The 23,099-nt window shown below is 36.9% G+C and overlaps 1 protein-coding gene across 5 annotated transcripts in view; it reads right to left on the minus strand.

The window, feature by feature from the left end:
* Positions 1-729: 729 nt before the first annotated feature.
* Positions 730-23,099, minus strand: part of LOC139979753 (protein O-linked-mannose beta-1,2-N-acetylglucosaminyltransferase 1-like) — a 146,352-nt gene continuing 123,982 nt past the window's right edge. For 3 of the 5 annotated variants that reach the window (XM_071990838.1, XM_071990844.1, XM_071990852.1), the window contains 11 exons: positions 21,563-21,661; positions 17,146-17,333; positions 15,961-16,063; positions 13,190-13,359; positions 10,222-10,280; positions 9,021-9,093; positions 8,343-8,471; positions 7,948-8,073; positions 3,324-3,569; positions 2,332-2,441; positions 730-1,473 (listed from right to left, as the gene is read on the minus strand). In XM_071990838.1, the coding sequence (XP_071846939.1) occupies positions 1,416-1,473; positions 2,332-2,441; positions 3,324-3,569; positions 7,948-8,073; positions 8,343-8,471; positions 9,021-9,093; positions 10,222-10,280; positions 13,190-13,359; positions 15,961-16,063; positions 17,146-17,333; positions 21,563-21,661 (1,361 nt within the window). In that variant the 3' untranslated portion in view covers positions 730-1,415. The remainder of the gene's footprint in view (positions 1,474-2,331; positions 2,442-3,323; positions 3,570-7,947; positions 8,074-8,342; positions 8,472-9,020; positions 9,094-10,221; positions 10,281-13,189; positions 13,360-15,960; positions 16,064-17,145; positions 17,334-21,562; positions 21,662-23,099) is intronic. The other 2 variants (XM_071990861.1, XM_071990869.1) reach the window with 2 other exon arrangements.

The following is a 23,099-nucleotide window of genomic DNA, read 5'->3' on the forward strand; positions in this document are numbered from 1 at the left end:
TGTGAGTTTACATTGTACTTCTTACTGTGTGATCTAAATTTCTTGCGACAGAAATGGATACGATATGGAGCTTTAAAGTTAAGCCTCCCACCCAAAGGAGGTGTATTTTGTGGTGACAAACATCTCTTTCTATTAATTACTTCGTTAGAGAAGTGTGACATAAACTACTGTGTTGGAAGTCAAAACAAATGACTTTAATTATTACTGAAGTATACACTGACAGTTTCACAAAACAGCCAAGATTGCCACTGTGCATGAGTATGCCTTCACATTTTGTTTTATGTGTTGAACATAAGTCAGTCCTCAATTTTTACTCTCTGCATGTGGACATGTTGTAAGCATAAAGCATCCATCCAACCTATAAACGTATTTGTGACATTTGCCCTTAACAGGGACGAAACATAAAAACTTTAGAAGAGGTTTGTTAATCCGGAGCACATCATACAAGAAAAAAGAAACTTCAAACCAGGATTGCAGCATAAAGTTCGCAAGTTAAGGCCTACAGCATGTACAGTCAGCACCATACTCTAATGTCTTTTAATGGAAGCCATCTTTGTGGAGTGTATTCAGACATTCCTAACTTGGGATCATCTCTGTTATCACCCAGACCCTTCCCCTCCCCCTAGCCATTCCTCTCTAGGCATCCTCTCTGCTATCGCCACTCTGCTTCCCACCCCCTCCCCCTTTCTTGATTTCCTCAGTACTATACCCACCACCCCCCCCCCCCCAGCCATTCCTTTCATTAAAGTTTCAAAATGTGTAAAATCTTTAGCAAGTAATTGGCAAGATGCTGAGAATGCACATTCAGCCATCACCTCTACTTAAATCAGGAAAATGTTGTTCATGTGATATCAAGAGGTTGTTGGTGAGTTTCAATAAATGTCACCCTCTATTTTTACATCTCAAATACGGCCGCAACGACTTATAGAAAACTATACTTATTACTCACAGAAGTCGCTCCAAGCACCACCAATCAGCTGTCCTACATACCGCAACCATCCCATCACTTTTATGAAAATTATTGAAAACTCCTTGAGGATTCCTTTAGACCATTTCGTTGATTCCTCTTCATCAATCTTTACTCTCTCGAACAGATTGACCTCTCTTCCGACTAGTAAATTCAACGGGTATTTAAAGTTCTCTGTTCAGCACTGTTCTCCAATATCTTACAATGGAAGCATTAAATATAACTCTCTCTGGATTTGGTCCTTGCTTTATCAATCGCGATTCTCTCTAGCACCAAATTATACGACGGAATAAATCCAGCTATTCAACCACCCTATCTCACCTTCATCGTCAACCTCCTCCTCCTCCCAACTTTCAGGGTCCTTCTCAATCTCGATTTTGGTAGAAGTAGCCCTCTGTTCCCATCCAGGACCGCCTTTCATCATCATCGTCACCAGGAATCTCCGTTATCATCTTTCCTTCTCTCTCTTGAGGTAGATGGGTGTAACTTCCATAGGTTTGTATTTTCTGTGATAATTAGAATGGAAGTTAAAACAAAAGGTTATAATTCTGCAAGAATTCACATTTAAGACATAAGTTGGCTGTCTGGATACATGATTGTTATGGTAACAGTTACCCTAGTAACAGGTTTGATTATTCCATCCTAAATGAACAAAAGTTACTGATTGGACATTATCAAATATGCTAGAGTTTATACTGTTATGACTGCAATGAAAATTCAGGTTGTTTTCTCACAGCCTGCAAATAACCAAACTTCAGGAAATTGTTGTAGATATCATAAATATGGATGCATGTTTCACGATTTGAAAATTCAGTTAACTTCAAGATTATTTCAGAAGCAGGACTGTAGATTTCGACAGCTCCAAGCTTAACAGACACCAGTTGGAGGGGGGGGGGACTTTAAGCTAGCCATTCTGCTTTGGGATATTTGGCAAGTTTTTTGCTATTTTCATTTAAATTTCATAACACAATATTAAATACATTGTACTACCTCATGTCCATTACCTTGTACCAATATGTAAATTAGTATTAACTTTAACTGATGCACTAATTACAAATGCATTCAAAAGGTACAATATTGCTATACTGAAAAATAAGGAAAAGGTTTATTTTTATTTTTCCAGCATACTTACAATTTAAAAGGTAAAAAAAAACTACATTGCTTATGCAGAATGGAATGATAGCATTTTACCCCCCACCCCCCCAAAAGAAGGAAGAGTTGTTTTATAGTGAAAACCTCTTTGTTAAATCTTCAAGGAGTACCTACAAAGAACATCTCTAATTAGGGGGGAAGGGGGGGGGGGAGAGGGGGATAGAGAATTGACTTGCCCAACAAAAATGATTGGAGCTGTTGCAAATACTCACGAGTAAGGTGAACTTGGACTGCCGACGATGAAAACTGGGTTTCTATTCAAAAATAATCTCCACATCCCTCTATGGTTACCACGGATATCTAAATCCCAAATATGAAAGCACTGAAAAGAGACCAACCAAGAGATTATTGAATACTTACACAGCTGATCTCAACTGTTCATCACAATATATTACATCAGAATTAAAGATATATTGTATTAAGTGTTGCTGAATTCTCTTTTCAAACTCCTTCCATATCAACTGAATATTCTATCAACCTTCGATACGATCACAAGAAATCAACATTTCACGTTAGAACCTGTTGCAGAAAGTTTCGTAGAAAACAGACATTTCACAGAGTTCTAGAAGTTTAAACAAATGACATAACATACCATCACAAGTGACATTAACATATTAAAATAATAATGATCATAATAATAATCATAATAATAATCAGCAGTTATTTTTAGGATGCTTAAGTGTCCACAAATGTTTGAGAAACCCGCAAGGGCTTAAGGATTACAACTTACACATCGTTGGGTGGCTTCCAGTTTAACATTTTGACTCAACTTTGGAATCTTTTCAATTTAGAAAGTCATTTCAGATGGGAAAGCCGTAGATTGCTCTTGGATGAAAATCACACCTTACTATTCATTCATTTATTTGTTTTATCGCCAATTGTGTACAATGGGAAAGGAAGTCTCCTATAAAGTCTTAAAAAGACTTAACATGGTAGGAGACTCCCTGTGACCCAGCCGGGATCAATCCCAGAACCTCCCGATTGCTAAGCCTCATTGTTTAAAATGTCACTGCCTTTATCCACTCGGCCACATCACCGGTTCATATCACAAGTGACATTAACATATCATCATGTGCTTTCTTTCTTACTTATATACCTATGTAGTTACTAACAAAACATTAAAAGTTCCCCACTCATCCAGTGTCATACGACAAAACGTCACCACCTTTAAAATCCAGACAAAACGGAAAGTAAATCTCCTTACCTTGGCTAGCACAGACCAAGTCTCAAAATCTTGATCGTTCACCATTTGTATATACAAGACATAGGTAACCCCCTGGGTCTTTGGCAGGAAGCCCTCTTCACAAGGTGACAGACCGTGATCCAGCACGGTGGCTCTGCTGATTAAATTATGTATCTCTTTCTCGTAGGGAATTCTCTTCATTTTATCCACATCTTTTAACTTGACGTGAGGGGCTGTATTTAAAGGTCTTTTCTGAAAATATAAATCCTATAAAAGAGAAACGACAGAATAACAGAAACACTATTAATTATTTAATAAATATTTCTTATTTTAAATATAATATTTGTTAAATAATTATTTAATTTAATAATTATTATTCAATCAAAAATAGGAATATTGAATGAATGAATCCAAGGCCCAAATACCCAATGACTTCATATAGTTTTTATCATGAGAGTGCTATAAAAACAAGAGCCCAAGAGCACTGTGGTTCCTTGCTTGGGGTATATGACAATACACATGATATTATCAAGCAAGACTGGGCTGAAAAAGTCCAAGTAATTGTGGTCCTACATGTACCCATAAAGTAACCAACACTACAGCCAACACTTTTGTGATCACAAAATGTGATCGGATTTTTTTATCAAATGGCACTTTTGAGATCTAAATATGGCGTCGAAAGTGTAAGAAATATAAGACACCTACAAGCGTGTCAACAGATATGATAACAATGGTGACCTCAGATGACATGACCTTTAAGTTTCAAAATGTTCCACCACCCAATTCACAACTTGTCCCAAAATATCAACCATGTCACACCTTGGCATTGAGATTTAATTGCATTAAATGTCAAAAAATTAACTTTGAACTTGTATGTAACGTAAAACACAAAGGTCACCCTGAGGTCAACATGTTGACATTTTTGATCGGTGAGACGTGAATATAGCATCAAAATATAAAAATTTCAAACATTTTTTCTTTGCCCATTTTCTCCCCCCATAATACTACTTTTTTAACATTAGCTGACCTTTGGTGACCTTGGATCACATGACCGTTAAGTTTGAAAATATTCCCCTATACCATTTGCAACTTGTCCAAAAAAATCAACCTTGTCACACCTTGGCACTGGGAGTTATTGCATTAAATGTCTGAAAATTAACTTTGACCTCAAATAACTTTGCACACGAAGGTCAAATGGGGGTCAACCCATTGACATTTATGATCAGAAGGTACCTTTAACATCTGAAAATAGCATCGAAACTGTAAAAATCCCCAAAACACGAAAAGGTCACCAGAGGTCAAATTGAGGTCAAGGGTCACCCAGATGCGGGTCGGCAATTGGATTACATTGAAGCAACTCCCAACCCTAACGGACAATTTGTTCTCAAGTTGTCCCAAAAATACTAGTTTTTTATCATTAATTGACCTTTGGTGACCTTGTATCACATAACCGTTAAGTTTGAAAATATTCCCCTATACCATTTGCAACTACTCCAAAAATATCAACCTTGTCACACCTTGGAACTGGGAGTTATTGCATTAAATGTCTGAAAATTAACTTTGACCTCATATAACTTCGCACACGAAGGTCACACGGGGGTCAACCTATTGACATTTATGATCAGAAGTTGCCTTTAACATCTGAAAATAGCATCGAAACTGTAAAAATCCACAAAACACTAAAAAGGTCACCAGAGGTCAAATTGAGGTCAAGGGTCACCCAGATGCGGGTCGACAATTGGATTACATTGAAGCAACTCCCAACCCTAACGGACAATTTGTTCTCAAGTTATCGTAAAAATACTAGTTTTTTATCATTAATTGACCTTTGGTGACCTCGGATCACATGACCGTTAAGTTTGAAAATATTCCCCTATACCATTTGCAACTTGTCTCAAAATATCAACTGTGTAACACCTTGGCACTGGGAGTTATTACACTAAATGTCTGAAAATTAACTTTGACCTCATATAACTTAACATACAAAGGTCACCTTGGGTCAACTTATTGACATTTTTGATTGATGAGACCTAAATTAGAGCATCAAACTATAAAAATTCAAACATTTTTTTCTTTGCCCATTTTCTACCCCCAAAATACTAGTGTTTTGACATTAATTGACCTTTGGTGACCTCGGATCACATGACCGTTAAGTTTGAAAATATTCCCCTATACCATTTGCAACTTGTCCAAAAATATCAACCATGTCACACCTTGGAACTGGGAGTTGTTGCATTAAATGTCTGAAAATTAACTTTGACCTCGTATAACTTCGCACACGAAGGTCACACGGGTGCCAACCAATTGACATTTTTGATCGGAAGGTACCTTTGATATCCAAATCTAGCATCAAAACCAAACATTTTCTTTTTTGCTCGTTTCCTCCCAAAATAAGCACATTTTTTCTAATGTGACCTTTGACCTTTTGACCTTGGTTTCAGATGTAGTTTAATCTCCTGATTCCAAAAAACAAAACGAAAAGTCTGTACAACCGTCCTAACTCTGACCGAAAAACTTTGACCTCATATAACTTCGCACATAAAGGTCACACGGGGTCAACCTATTGACATTTATGATCAGAAGGTACCTTTGACATCTGAAAATAGCATCGAAACTGTAAAAATCCCAAAAACACGAAAAGGTCACCAGAGGTCAAATTGAGGTCAAGGGTCACCAAGATGCGGGTCGACAATTGGATGACATTGAGGCAACTCCCAACCCAAACGGACAATTCGTTCTCAAGTTATCGCAAAAATACTAGTTCTTTATCATTAATTAACCTTTGGTGACCTCGGATCACATGACCGTTAAGTTTGAAAATGTTCCCCTAACCAGTTCACAACTTGTCCCAAAATATCAACCTTGTCGCACATTGGCACTGGGAGTTATTGCAGTTTTAATATTTTCAGTTTTTGGACCATAACTGACCTTTGGTGACCTTTGTGAGCACCAAAAACAATAGGGCACACCTTCTCCATATGGCGGATCTAAAGTCCAAGTTTGGCCTCAATCCAACATTCCCTTATTGAGATAGAGCGTACCCAAGCGTCACAGACGCACACACACACACATACACACACACACACACACACGCCAACCTGACTGCATAGGTTCCTTTTGCTAAAGCAAGGAACCAAAAAGGGGGATTATTGGCTGTGTGATTAATGTATTTGATGTATGATATCAGTTTAGTTTCTGATCCAATGAATATTCATGATGGCATCCCTCTGACCACCCAATTATCGACATATTTGCTTCCAATTATCCAACAGAAATGTTCTTGCATGTGAAGGTTATATGCAAAGGAAATTGCATTCTCTTTGTTCGTGGAAATGCATTTTCCTCCAGCTATACCCTTAAATTTATGATGACTAATTATACGACAATAAGGTGCTCTCAAAATTATTTGAATATTATTTGTTTAATTTACTAGCTCTGACATCACTGCATATTCATGATACGGTCTAACTGATTATCAGCGCATAAAATGTAAAAAAATGTCAATGTAAAATAGTCAAACTAAATTCAACAATATCAAATAACTCATCTATGCATATTTTGATAATAGTCACACTTATAAACATAATCTTATGTTTTGTGACTTTTTTTCTTAATTTTAAGAGAGCGAGAGAGAGGGAGAATCACACCAAACTTTGTTTGCTAGCAACTGTATAAGCAACATCATTTTTTTTTATGTGTGTGTGGTAGGATTTACTTGACAGTGAAGAAACAGAGATATTTACATATTACTCTCACATAACCTCCCCATGGGACCTAGCAACATCATCTTGATTGATTAAAAGAACTGTATGAACTGTTCTCACCTTACAGCTGTCAGATAATAAATTATGGTAGTATTTCAGAATTGTTATCAAATATCTCTGAGAAACAGCTCCTATAATACCACACATGTACTACAGTACACAGTGTGTGAGCTGAATGCAGACATTTATTCTGAATAACATAATCTTGCTGTGAGCAGACTTGTCTCAAGTCACTTTATTTTAAGGTTCAGTCAAGTCATTACCAACCAGTGATTTTCATGACTTGAGTCAATGACTGAAGTCACTGTATTATCCCTATTGGGGGGGGGGAGATTGACAAACTTGTTTGAATCACTTCACTATCGGAGGAATCACTTCTCTATTGTTGGAATCACTTCACTATTGGAGGAATCACTTCACTATTGGAGGAATCACTTCACTATCATAGGAATCACTTCACTATCATAGGAATCACTTCACTATTGGAGGAATCACTTCACTATTGGAGGAATCACTTCACTATTGGAGGAATCACTTCACTATCTGAGGAATCACTTCACTATCTGAGGAATCACTTCACAATCGGAGGAATCACTTCACTATTAGAGGAATCACTTCACTATTGGAGCAATCACTTCACTATCGTAGGAATCACTTCACTATCGGAGCAATCACTTCACTATTGGAGCAATCACTTCATTATTGTTGGAATCACTTCACTATTGTAGGAATCACTTCATTATCCGAGGAATCACTTCACCATCGGAGGAATCACTGCACTATCCGAGGAATCACTTCATTATTGATGACTGTGGCTATGAATGGACACATCACTGGATATGTCCCATAGAGTACATCACCCTCAAGAAATTAAAACTTACTTGAAAATAGCTATTCATGTTTACCCCTTTAGATCCAAAATGATAGGTTCTTGACACATCTGGTATGACACACTCTCTGCCTTGTCTGATATCTGGGTGTCTCATCCACATGTCCCAATCCCATAGCTGAAATGAGATACAAAAAAAAAATCAAAATCATATAAAGATGAACTTTCTTTACTCAATTCTCCACAAAACAAACACATTAAATTAAAATGTACAGATTGAAGGAGAAAGGCACTTGTAACTGGGAGAGAAGCAACCCTTTATCACAGAATAACATGAATGTTATTTATGTGCTTTAACTATGTGCTGATACCAATTAACGTTACTTGATCTTACAGGTGGGTAAAGGTGTTGGAGAGGAACCATAAGTAAACACAGAAATGACTAACCTTTTCTGGTGTAGGCCACTTTGGTTCCAATTCTGTCTTATAAAGGCTCTTTTTGACTGCCCAGCCAAGACCAGGCATTGTTTCAACTCTATATAACAGTGCAGAATCATCACTGGTGTGTTCATACCCCTAAAAGGGAGAAAAAACTGATGTATTAAAATATTTGAGCTATATCATAAATACTGAAATTAATTATTAATTTATATCTGTGAAAGATAACATTGATGGAGGACCCAAAGCTAAGAAGTGAAGATAACCAGATCTATTAAAGAGAGGGGTGGGGGTGGAGGGGGGGGAACAATGATTGTCTGAGGAAACACTACTTCATGTTTCCACCATAAGATAGACCTCTTGACTTATTTTTCTGTACTGTTAATTGTACCCCATCACAAAACTGAAATGTTTAGATCTAATTTGGCCACAAGCCGAGCAAGTTTCTTGGCAGGGATGCAGGTTGAAAACGCTCCTTGAACAACTCCCAACAATTTCCATCAGGATTGAGCAATGGGCTGCTTACGAGCAGCAACCTTTGAACATAAGTTAACGGACGGAGAGATTAACAGACATATTGCTTTGACAAATAATGCTCCATTGGCTATATCACTTGAGCTCAAATTTCATATAGCTTACTCTAAGAGGAAAAAGAAGGAAAGACATTTGAGTGAAATGGTTAATTACCTGATCATTCCAGGCTGATATACAATACAGTGATTCATCTTCTGATAGTAAATGTATCGTTTGACTAAAATAACTGCAAAAGAAAAACAAACGAAATAGGAAAAATATTATAAAATATAAAATCCATCTGGTATCTGATCTAGGAGCAGTGAAGACATTATATCTTACATGATAATTATTAATGTGACTGAAATAGTGCACCACATTAACTATTAGATATGTCCTTAACTCATCGGAAACTTGCAAAACCTGACAAAATCATATTCAGTTAATCCTTACCACTTTTTTGGAGATTGATTGCATGGTCTTCGTCAGTTTGTGGCAACTTTAATATGTGTCCGCAAGTTTGCACAATTGTGACAGAAGCGAAAAAACAAAAGTCTCCATTGAATATTTGTAAGATTAAGTTTGTTTTTGCTTTAGTTTAAAGAATCGCTTTAAATGGAAATTCAGGCCTTGATACAAGTACAACAGCATAAGTACCAGTACAAGAACAAAAGCATGAGTACCAGTAGTAGTAAAACAGCATGAGTACCAGTATAAGTACAACAGCATGAGTACCAGTACAAAACTATGAGTATCAGTACAAATACATCAGCATGAGTGCCAGTATAAGTACAACAGCATGAGTACTAGTACAAGTACATAAGCATGAGTACCAGTATAGGCACAACAGCAAGAGTACCAGCATTAGTTCAACAGTATGAGTACCAGTACAAGTACAACAGCATGAAAACCACTACAAGTACAAGTCCTCTTGGTATGAGTACAAGGCCCTATTAAGCGCAAGAGTATTTATTTAGTCTTGCACTAGTGTCTGGACTAGATTTCAAAGATGCTCAAGTACGAGTAAAGATCCAGGAGGGGTGAATCGAGTAAGTAACTACGCTAGAATACCAGTACAAGTACAGACACACTAAAAGCCTGTCATCCAAACAGGAATTTGTCCACTAACAGTCCAAGGTGCTTGATAATGTGTTGCACGGAATCTTGACCATCAAAATCCTGTGCAATATTTGACTACGAAAGGTCTGTGAGGAAAATCAATACCTCATCCCCTGAGGTAGTGACCTAAAAATACACTTTTTAAAGTTCAGAATCATTGGATCGTTTGTAAGATGCCTCCCTCTCTTTACTCCATGTTCCACTTTCCATAAATATTAAGACTTTTTTTGTTGAACTGAAAGTCTTTTCTTCTTACCTGAAAAAATCTTCTGCAACATCTAAATCTTCTTCTAAGAGTATTGCATATTCTGCATTCTGTGAAAAAGGAAATTAAAATATAAAATATTTAAAATACCACAACTAGATGAGTTTTTAGGATCTGAGGAAAAAAGATGTTAAACTGAGGTGTGAGATGATCCCCCACACGATGGAACATGAAGGAAAGATAAAGCTTCCATTAACCATGGACACATTGAAATAGAAAACTGGACACTCATTTTGACAGTTCGCCCCCCCCCCCAACCACTCTCCACCAATAATATTATTCTGTATTGTCAGAGAGCAACCATATGAAATGATTTGGGTTGTATGATATACCTGAAAACATCACACTAGTGACTATATTGAAAGAATAAGTAATTATGAAACACACTGGAAAATATGAAACAATTTGAAAAGAGCTAGGACAGTTTTTGGCTGGAATGGAGCCAGTGACCTTAGGATTTCAAGTATGATTATTAAACCAAATTTCATGATGTTAATAATGTTACACACATATTATATACTGTGTACATGTATGTGAGAGAGGCTCTATTGGTCTGCACACGCCAACTAGCTACTTTAATCAGAAAGCTAGAGACATTATATATAACCTTCATTAGGATTTCATCATGACAACACTATCGAAGGAAAGCAGTAATTGAAACAGAAATTTTGACGATAATTAATAAGGATGGGCGAAACTCATAATTAATGTCACAGCTAGACATCTTCCTGCTAAACACATCACCTTTCCTTATGGCAAGGAAGTTTTGAGAGGTTAAAAAGTTAAAACCCAACAGAATAATAGTGAATCACTCAGGTGGAAGTTGCAGGTTTAAGAAATACTATACTTGTAATAAAGAAGAACCTGCAGTAGTGTTATAACCAAAATCAAACTATCAAGTGTCTCAAAGATGAAAATGCCATAAATATGATATTGACGATAATTAATAAGGATATATATATAAATATATATATATGTTTATATATATATATATATATATATATATGACATATGCTACAGAAATTGTATACACATTTTTGAGACATTTTCACTGCTACAGTTTGTATTTCAACAGAGACCTCGAAAGCAGTAAATGTTAGCACACTTTTTCCTCTTGAAGGACACGGTTAAAAACTCACTACGGATGGACTGCCCCCTCGAGGTTTATCAACGACAACTAAAAGTCTGCCATTTTCAGACGTGGATGTCACATCTCAGAGTTTAATTTGATGTTCCGAGTTCATCGTTTAAGGCATAAAGGGTGTGTGGATCGATACACACAGGGTGAGGGGTGCCTCAGACAATCAATTTTTAAACTTCTTTCCTACTGCCCGGGCTGGCGTTCGAAAGTAATTTCATGGTTTTTAGAAATTGGGGCAGGATACATTCCTTTCATATTTTTCCTTGCTCAAACTTATACAAAATATGAGATTGCGAAAATCAAAGAGACATGAAACCTTGGTGAATTCAAAATGTCAAATTCTTGTGGAAATGATGATAAATATTTGATTCCCTCTTCTGAAAACAGAGGATGCTGATGAAAACATAGAGATAGCAAAGAGCAGCAGCAGATGATATTATTCACTGTGGATGATTCTTGAAGCAGTTAGTTACACTGAACATACTCACAATTCTGGCACACATACAAACACACTTTAGAACAAAGGAAATTCATTCAAAATAAGTTTGTTGCAAATATTAAATTCATAACAGATCTTCAGAGCATTCTGTTTTTACTTTCTATACAAAGCAAAAACTTTGACTTTCACCTATTCTTATCAGAATGTACACTAGGTCTAGCCTTATTTGCATATAAGAATCAGGGCAGAGTTATTAACTTAATAAAATTAATATGGCAGGCTTTGGTTGTTTTTTTTTCGATGCTATTCCATACTTTACATTCAGAAAAATTTGTATTTTAAATGCAAAAATACTAATTTGAAAAGTTTCTGGGTGACAAGATGCTTTAAAGGTTAGCCACTAACAAAACATCCACAGTTCCCACAAAGTATGGACATGATTTACAAACATAAAATTCTTCTTTTGACATCAAGGTTATCCAGAAAAGTGTGTCAAAAATTCATATGGTGCAACTTGGGCATCCTAAATGGTTGAGGATTACAACTGAAGTTTTCAAGAAGTTGAATCTGAAGACATGTGTGAGTAATCTGTTACTTCATGGGAACCACAAAAACAATATGAAAACATCATCTCCACCAGCCTCATCCTCTGCCTAAACATTCCTGCTAAAGTAAACACCGATTCCTTTCCAGTAGCTAGTTGCTGTTTCTCACTTCACACCAAATTCCCTCAACAGTTAATTAGGCATCATGAACTATGTGGAGTAGTTTGCATACGAATGTCGCAATTAGTGGATAGTCAGTGGCAAACAAATTTAATGACGATAGTGGCTGAAGCTTTGCTTACAAGAAAGTGCGGTATGTAAACGATTATGAAAGTGTGATGGGTAAGCAATTTGAACGTGTGGTAGGTAAAAATATGAAAGTGTTGTAGGTAAGTAATTTGAGAGTGTGGTAGGTAAGCAATATGTAAGTGAAGTAGGTAAGTGATGTAAAGTTTGGTAGGTAAAAATATGTAAGTGTTGTAGGTAAGTGATTTGTGAGTGTGGTAGTGACACGATATGAAAGTGGTAGGTAAAAATATTACATGAAAGGTGATAGGTATGTAATATGCAAGTGAGTTAGGTAATCAATGTGTGTATGTGGTAGGTTAGTTATATGAAGATTCGTGGAAATTGTTGGTACTAAGTGATATTAAAGTGTTGTACATTAAGCAGTCTGAAATTGTGGTAGGGCTATGTTGAGTGAAGATGTTCGTTTTGAAAAAACCAACAGACTCTCTCAAGATTTCAAACATCAATTTAAAACTGAAAAACACTTCTTTAACTTTGATTCTATTTTCTTTTTTATTGTTATAAGATGTAGCGAAACATACTCACTGGATACATATTGAAAGTTGCAGTTAAGCTGGCTTTATAATGTTGAGATATCCTGGCATTCTGGACTCCTAGGGGTGTATGCTGTATACCCTGCAGATTAAACAGCTTCACCACCTCCAGCGGTTCGTCGTAGTAACCATCGATGAAGACTGTGATCATAGATGGATTAACTGGACAAAGAAAAGAGATGGAGAGCTCTTTAAGACCTTACTTAATTGTTGAGTATTTGTATGTATGTATATTAGATCCTCCAGCAAGCTGGAACTCGCAAAGAAGCCTCATTGACTTATCAAAGCCGCAAGCTGACTGAAGTCAGTCTCTCTTAGATTCATATTTTAACGCCCATGATTATGAATTGTCAATTGTCAACAACTCTGTAACTGGACGACATACATTAATCTTGGAGTGACTCAAACCGGGGACCTTATGATTGAAAGACACCAGCGTTAACCACTGAGCTAACACTCCCAGAGTGTTTATATCAGGCTGCTTGTTGAGGTTCTGGTTAGTATTGGTAATAACTAATTATCTTAGCCACTCTCTTTAAAGGAACTTGATTGTCGTGGATCAAAACTAAGACACTCTCCAGATTCTTAACAAACACAGGATGTTTATAACTAGCTAGAATAACTTCAATTTCGATATTATCATGCATTATTTGCCTCAACTTTTATCAGAAATTCTACTTATATTTTAAGTCCACAAAAAAAAAGGGGATTTAAAACCACAGTGCTTTACAAAATGGTAAGCGATATTCTTTATCGTTTCAGATATGACATCAGCTGTCCAATTCATCAATCATTCATTTTGTACTTTGAAATGCACCCATATCCTGAATCGTCTCCTTCAACCATCACTGCACCAAATCCCCTCCCCTCTCTTTCATCTCCTCACCCCTCTACCCCCCCACCAACAAAAACCCCATTAGTTTCATGAAGACAGTTTTATCTGCCTTATTATACTGTAATAGAAATCGTATAAGACTGCTTAATAAACAATAAAAAAGGATAAAAAAAAAGCTGTCATCATGCAAATTGAACTCAGTAGCCATTTAATTTAATATCACCAAGATATGAATCCCTCAGCTACAGGAAATGACAAACTTAATGAAAGTTTGAATAGTCAATTCTTCGTCATCTCTCGTTAATTAACCCCGGATCGTTGTGAGGGCAGTTCGTTTACATTAATCTCAATTTGTTTCCCTTTGTATTATTAGGTCATGAGACTTTGTCGGCCTAATTTTTTTTTTTCTCGAATCATTACTCCTCTCCAGAAAGACAACACATGTAATATTGATTACTGCTACTACTGCTGTAGTGTAAGGGCTCTGAAAGTTCATTAAGCCCGACAAGCTTTAATCCCCCAAGAGCATCAAACATCAAAATCACATTATCTGCTCTGCCATCTAACCATCTCTCTCTCTTTACTCTTCCCATCGTCGTGATTACTAAAAGCTCCACCAGCCCATGACAGGTTGGCATTTGTATTATACCTATAAGACCACCAGCTTAAAACATGACATGAATTCAAGCAATCTTTCTCACATCAACACATTACTTAATCATCTGCATATGAATTGAATTTAGAACACCGGCAGTTTACGTCGTCTTGCCCTCCCCAGGGTCCGACAGCGCACGCTGCAGTTCCTTTTTTTTTTTAATTTTCCTTCCTGTTTACATGTATACCCCGTGTGATGATAAGAGTAATTTTGAGTTCAACTCACGATGGGTTAGAGATCCCTTTCCATTAATTCATATGTGACATTGCTTCGAGGGGGCCCCCTCGCTAAAAGCAGAGGTAAGGCCGGCGATACCGTCCTCGGATGATGGACATGAAGTGCCGGAGGGAGCTAATAATAGCAACTGAGATAACTCTTTTGTCTTACAATTGATTCACGAGAATACCTGCTAAAAGTGAGTTCAGAGTCTCCTCTCTAAATTCTCTTACAGTTTCTTGACTTTTCTTTGAAATTTTTTTTTGGAAAATTATCCCCAAATTTTAACTAGCTTGATTTACTAATAAAAGTACACTTACTCTTTAAACCACCAAGTCAAAGCTCAGACAAAACACTGCCCTCATTATTCTCAATTTACCACATTGAAGATATTTTAACGACATATGTTTTTCCTGCACTTTTCAATGGTTATCTGTGTCGGAGGTCGACACATTGTCTGAAGGATTTGGACACCAATCCGCAATTTCTGCGAAATATTACTAGCCTGTTTTTATTGACAAGACCATTCATACTTATATGGCTTGAGTTGGATCTCTGAATGTATTGCGAGATGCATGACTGACCTTACGCATGACCTTACAAATGTAACCTGATTACTGCTCTAGTTATCACACGCTGACTCAGAAATTACTCTACCAAAGAATCCAATGGACTGTGAACATTTGGATAAAAGTTTAGATAATGAACCAACAACAACAAGGGATGCCCGAAAAGTTAATGAACCCATCGCAAATTTTTACTACACAATCGTACTCAAATTGTTACTTACTACCATTTACAAAACCACCCTAAAGGGCACACAGCAAGCCTAAGAATTTGAGATGTGGGGGTGGGGGGGGAGGTGGAGGGGATTGGCTTGTTGGTGTAAGGGAAAATCCAATGTCTGCAAAACAATATTTGAAGCTAGACCGAGGATCTTACTGGCTCAAGTAGCAAGACAGATGGAACATATCTAGCATAATAGCAAGTAAGGATGAAAGTTATCTAGCACGTAGTAAAAGTTAGATTCTTGGAAGTTAGCCGGTATAAATCTTACCACCGTGAGCTGATAAGAGAGACCTCAGCATTCTGTAGAGATAGTTGGGTCTATTGCTGGCGATGATGATAACTGGGACTTCCCATACTTTATTGACAGACAACTGCAAGAAAAGAAAAAGAATGGAAATAGAAAATAGAAGAAGAATATAGAATGAAGACAACCTGACGTAGATATATCTACTGACGGACGGTGAATAAATTGACAGCGACAAGAGAATGCTTTCGGGGTTGCAAAAAGTTTTTCTTTGAGAATCAAAATAAACCCCAAGGCCATAAAACATCTTATACTGTCACCCTCTAGATAAATACACACACATATTAGCCAGGCTTTCAATTCATTAGTGTCTGCTATGTGTTTCATTGATATTAGAATATCTAATAATATCCTCCACATGAAAGACAAGACAAGAGTTTGATACTAGTTCGGATCAGCCCACATGTCACGTCTAAACAGATGCCTTGGAGACTTTCATCAGCAAAATGTCTGCTCTTGAAGCAGCCCCATTTGTGTTTTAAAGGGGTATTCCTTTGGTTGAAAGTGAGTTGCCTAATACCCCAAAACTTGCTGGAAATACCAACCAGAGACATCAATTGCATCTGATGAAAACATATTTCCCTGCACTATTTAACTCTTTCAATGCTCGCAGGAAATAAACAAAACAAAATTCTCTCCATTACACAGTAACTGGACTATAAATGCTATACAGTGTTGAAGGCGTTACTGTGAGCTACGACATCAGTGTGGTACACCTCCCTGAGTGCTGTTTGACCTTTGGCCTTCATAATAATTATAATTTTTTTTTTATATAGCGCTTTATACCAGCGATAGGTCTCAAAGCACTTTACAGACGTTATATTACCCCTGGTCAATGATAACCTGTTCCAGAGACAATCCCTCCAGTCGGCAGCAGTTATATACTGCGCCCAATGACAAGTTACCTCACAGGTACCCATTTAACCCCTGGGTGGAGAGAGGCAAGTGAGATAAAGCATCTTGCACAAAGACACAACGTAATGAACTAGGCAGGAACCGAACCAGCAATCCTTGGATCACAAGTCCGACGCCTTAGCCAATTGGCCACCACGCTCACAATATCATCCATATAAAAAGGGTGCGGTGGTTACGAGGAGACAGGTACACGATGGGCAGTGCCTGATTCTTCAAAGTGTTAATACTACTTACAGGCTCAGGGTTAAAGTCAATGGGCAGTGCCTGATTCTTCAAAGTGTTGATACTACTTACAGGCTCAGGGTTAAAGTCAATAGGAGCTGGTTCTTCACAGCTGCATAGACTTCCATAACCTTCCACTTTACTACAGAACGACTGTCGCCTACGGTTGGAAGGTGTGTCACGCCATTGACATTGGCTGTCTGTAGATAAAAATAGAAAAATAGAAAAAATAAAACTGCAACATTAATTTTTCCCCGCCATCTTCAATTCGAGGAAATACAAAATGAAACAGAAATTTCTTTGATTTTCTTTACTTTCTGCTGTAGATACTACACCCCAGTAATCAGTGCTGATCTGAACCTAGTAACTGGCGGTATTTCTAACCTGGCCTAGTAACCAAAGCTTTTTACTCTCCTAAATTCAAATCCTTGTATAGTATGTTCAGAAATGTATTCATTTTTTTTTCTTCACTTAGCCAGACTCCCCATTATATTTTATCATGAACATGAAAGCTAAAATACAAATTAATTTTTCACTGTGCATTATAAAACTGAATGAATACAAACACCACCCGCTTTTTTCCGTCAAATTAATATTTTTCTCTTTTCAATTTTTTTACCAACAAACAGAATAAGCTCATAGACACAGTTTCCATAGAAAGAGTATCTCTATCACCTGAATCACAAACTGAAAAATTGTGTCAACGTAGACAAAAATAATTGAATTCAGATTGGTGGCAACGTGCTGCTTGGACGGTTTTCGCTTGAATGACGAGTGTCACGATTTTCACTGAAATACACATACAAATTGCTCTCAGTTGGGGAGCCTTCTTAAGTTTCATAACCACTCAATTTACATAGTGTTGTATCATCATCATTATTGATCAACCGATCCCCACGACGATACATTACGCCTTTGACTGTTAACGGACACCGCTGAGATATTCCCCCGGGCGCCATTGGTATGTTAACAGCACAGGTGGTTTCGTATAAATTAACTAGAATTAGAATATTACTAGACAAGTCAAAAGACATCATAAATTTGCACCGCACATTCTGCTTGATGTTCTTCATAAATATGTATATGAAGATGATGGTTGATATTTGCACAGCGATAAGTCAAAAAAATTTTTTAAAAAGATTTACAAATTTTATGAGTTCGATCCCATCTCCCATTAAAGGAGATATTGTTCTCTGAGATTATTAGGAAGAAAGAAAGAAGTCTTCCTTCAAATCCACCCAGGTATATAAACAAAAGATTATCAATTATAAAGATTATATGAATATTCATAGCATTATTCATAAGCAGTGTCTTTATTAAAACGGCATTCAACAGCATTCAGAAATTTTCATACTAAGCTCCCAGAATCACACTAAGAGGCAGTTATGTATTCAAACCACTGAATACACAGTCAACAACATGGAACATATTCTAGTCTCAAATGATACAAAGCTAGTAAAGATGAGATTCAAGATTTCAACAGTCAGGTTTAATACAGGACTACATGATTAAAAGGGTTAGCTTCTAATTAAGGATCAGTGGGAAAACAATGAAATTGTACTTCCTGAACCTTCTTCGTGATAATGGATTTTCAGGAATTAAGGAAAGGCACCAGTCAATTCTACATTGTATTTAAATGTTGCAGAAACACAATCAGACACCTGCCAGATCATTGGAATTGGTGTTTAATGAAACACCTCAATGGAGTCAATCAAATATATGTGTGGCATTGCACATTAACTTAACATACAGCACATAGGGAAAACTAAATTAAATTAAATGTGCCTCCACCATTAAGTTTTGGTAAGAACCTGTTATATGCTGCTTTAAGATGCTGCTTTTAATTTCAGCTTGGACACGGTCTGCTTGCATTTTCTTCACTGTACTTCTCTTTGACAAAAAAAAAACACCTTACTTTATTTAATCAACCATGTTAATAGATTATAGTTGTTCTTTTCTGCCAAAATGAATTCTACTCCTCGCTAGTTTTAATCCGTCCTCACGAAATAATTCCATACATTTCTTTTCAAAAGTTCCAATTGGTCAATATTTGTTTGAGCTACGATATCCAAACGAAGGAGACATATTTACAGGTTTTACCTTTGCGAAAGATACTACAGAATAAAGTTTGTCAAATTTATTTCTTACGACTCCAGAGGAGTTTCCGTAAATCATTTTCCGGTCGGGGTAGGCTGTACATATGGGTTCCACACTGAGCACGTAAATGTCAGAGGGTTGCCAGGGCTTTATGGGGAGGACAATTATCTTGATCTGTCCAGATGCACGAACGATGATTGCGCAAAGTCTGAAGGTTAGGTCGCTGGTTTCCTACGATGCCGGATTCTTGAAACACTTGTAGCAATGTCACCATTTTGATTGATTAGGCCTGCGATAATTTCAGGAGACGAGTTCTTAGTCTGGAAATGAATTTTTTTTTACTTCAAGGTTGCGATGTTGACAGGACACGATAAAGAAAATAGTGACAGATTCTGGAGAACAGACGAACGAGGGAATTTCTCAAATTCAGAGTTTCCTATAAATCGTCCATCGGTTAAAGGCAAACGACCTGCATTGATGTAATTCCTGTTACTCATAGCCAGAATACAAGCTTTGTTACCCATATCTGCCACTGTGGGGGATATGGTCAGCGTTGTTGGACCCAGGTAGTAAAATGTATGTTGTTTTTGCTTCTCCATGTAAAGGTTTCACTTCCATTAATCTATTATGTCAACTTCATCAACGCCACCCGCCCATCTCCCATAAATTTAGGTAAACATGGTAGTTCCAGCAGTCACTGACATGTACACTAAAGTAAAAAAGTTCAGGCTTCCGATATGGGTGGGGGGTAAGGGGCTTCAGATATGGGGGGGTAAGGGGCTTCAGATATGGGGGGTAAGGGAGCAAAAATTCATCATGTACCATTAAAATTTCATTTTGAAAGCTACATTCCTTTAAAAGCAGGAGAAATTTTTTTTCAAGTACAACCACAGAAATTTAAACCTCTTTACAATTTGATCAAAGTCAACCAAAGCGCCACAGAGGTCTTTGATGAGGACAGCACCATGGCCACGGAATGAAAACCGATATTTTTAGCGCAGGGGTCCCCCGAGTCGACGTTCTGCTGTCAGACTTAACTCCTCCGTTGGAAGAGTAGGAGAGGGAAAATGAGGAAGACAGATGTTTTCTACCGTTGCTAGGAAGCTTGACTAATCAAGCGGAGAACGGTGTAAGAATAACGTACAAAGTACCGTTCAAATAATATCGTTGATTACCGTCTAGAATCACTAGGATGAGACAGGTATTTCACTATCTGAATGAAATTACATCTGCCCTTGAAAGCGGTGGGTCATCATTTACAGTGTCAAAGTTAAAGAATTACAATAACTTTAACCCATAAGGAACTTTAAAGGGGTAGCGGAGAATAAACAAATTTAAACCATATTTCAGACACATATTTACCTGTGCCTTGTTGTCTTTATATCAAGTTTTCAAGAAATATCTGTTTAGCTTTTGAAATGTTTAATTCTCCAGGAAGGACAAATATCAATCATACTGTCTTTACTTATTCTAAATTTATTATTTTTCAAATCATATTTGTTTGTTTGTTATAAATTGAACATATGGAAGTTCCTCACTTTTAAAATTGCTTGGTGCACAATCCAATTTTTTTTCTTTTTTTCTTTTCCTTAAACTGCAGATAAAATGATAAACCCTATAGTTGTCAACTCTGAACTCATATTTATCTCTATTTTTAGAAATTCACAAGGCACTGCAGTAAGTAGTTCCCAGGGTGACATCTTCAAGGGAATCACTCGGCTGTTAAATTGATCAATAAAAGCACATCTCCAAAGGGCATTAAGTGAGCAATCTCATTTTAGTTAATTCTGTATTTCAAAACATGTTATCTCTTTAGCAGGATCTTGAGAATTGGGCAAAGAGGACGGAACTTAAAGCTGAGCAAAAACACAGTCTCCACCATCCAAAAAATATTAATCATACTGCTTTCAATTTACACTACAAGTAACCACTCACTTTCTCCCCTCACCCCCCCCCCCCCCTCCCCACCATGAATACAGCTGGGTAACTTATCATGTGACTCTACTTGACACTACAAAACAAAATCAGATTTGTTGATACTTTTGAACTTGCAAAGATAAAACCATTTGACAAGTCTTGTACATGAACTGTTTGCAATGCTAAACAGTGAATACACGGAAATAACATTTAGTCCATCTGGCAAACATTACGTACATTACCTGAACATCTGTGAGGGTTGAATGTAGACGTATAAGTATTGTGACCGGACGGTTGCCTTTGATATGGGAAATAGGGAATGTGGCTTAGGGGCAGGGAGTTTCTTATTTTGGGTAGAAACCATTCCCCCCCCCCCCCTTTTTGCTTCCAGTCATATAAAGAACATTTGCCTTACCTTTCTGAGAGACTAAAGGCACTTTAGTTTTTAAAATAACGTCTTCTCCCCAACTCTCAAGATTTGGCGATTTCCCATGAATCTCAGCAAACGGATGGCCTGAAATGAAAAGGAAATAAACAAAATAAGATCAAAATGAACAAATTTAGATTGTGGGTTAAAGTTTTCTTCGGTGCATTACTTTATAAACGAAGGTATCCATGGGTTACAATTATCAGAATGCTAAACTACTACACAAAATAAAATAAAATAAAATCCAGAATTACAAAAAACATTGAATACTTTAAAAAAAAAAATCTTGTATCATTTTAAAACTGATCCAAACTCAACATTGACCTACAACAGCAGAGGTACTTTAGCCACACCTAATTTACATATTAAAATCTGGGCTGAAGCTGCTATTGTTATCAATACTGTGGTTAAAATTCATAGAATTTTCATGAAGTCAGATTACTGTGTGTATGAGAATCGTTTTTTTAATTTTTTTATTTTCCAATGTAACATATTGAGTGTATTTTTGTCTTGAGAGATCTGAGTCGATTGTACAGTCATTTTAAAGCTTCATCTCGGTACAATGTTATCATTTACAGGATGACCAGCCCTTTGTTCGTCATACCTCTCTCTGTATCCCAAAATGACTGACATTTTTTCAAGCAAACTTTGTCAAGAGCTCCTCAAACATCTCATCATATTTGAGACAATTAAAGGTGATTTGTATTAAGGATAGAAACGAAACAAAAAAGACACTAAGTTAACCGTTGAGACGAACCTTCTGCAAAGAGCTTACTACAACGACTAAATGTGGTATATGAATCAAGACCAAATGCTCATTTTTTTATGTGAGAAATACGTTAATATTCAAACTCTAAAAAAAACAGCCAAAATTACAACAGAAAACAATTTATCTGTTATTGCTCAGCAACCTGCTAAGCTAATTTTTTAGTTACAGTGGTACACAGCTTGCAAATGTATTTAGCAATGTTCGCACTGTGGTCTATTAGTGTTCTCAGTTTTTCATATAGATAACAGAAATTATGAACCTGTCCAAGTAATTATACATTCTACCATACCATCCTCTCTCATGCCAACTATTTTCCCTCCCCCTAATGCCAACAAACCCTTTTCCACTAATATACAGGATTTCTGTTTCCATCAAATGAAAGCAATGAGAGCATAAAAATGAAAGCACTCTTTTCACTAACATCTTCATCCACACACATCTCAGCACCCCCCCTCCACCCCCCACCCATTCACGTTCCTTCCAAATTTCGTTTCCTTTTCTTCCTAATTTGGGAACAAACTAGGTCAGGGAGAATAATCAGCACACAGCAAAAACATTTTTGCCAAGGTGAAAATTCTTAAGATATTAATAAAATTTTTGAACTTGTCAAAGATTTTGTTTTTCCCTCTTTGTCCTCCAGTTTTTGCAACAGTCTGAACCGAACTTTTGCTTTTTCATCCCGGGAAAGGTTTATTTTACAGGAAGCCTGCGGCTAACGGTTCAAAATTGATTATCCCTTCAAGATGGTTTAAAAAT

Source organism: Apostichopus japonicus, chromosome 2 (assembly GCF_037975245.1).
Source record: "Apostichopus japonicus isolate 1M-3 chromosome 2, ASM3797524v1, whole genome shotgun sequence".
Lineage (NCBI taxonomy): Eukaryota > Metazoa > Echinodermata > Holothuroidea > Aspidochirotida > Stichopodidae > Apostichopus > Apostichopus japonicus.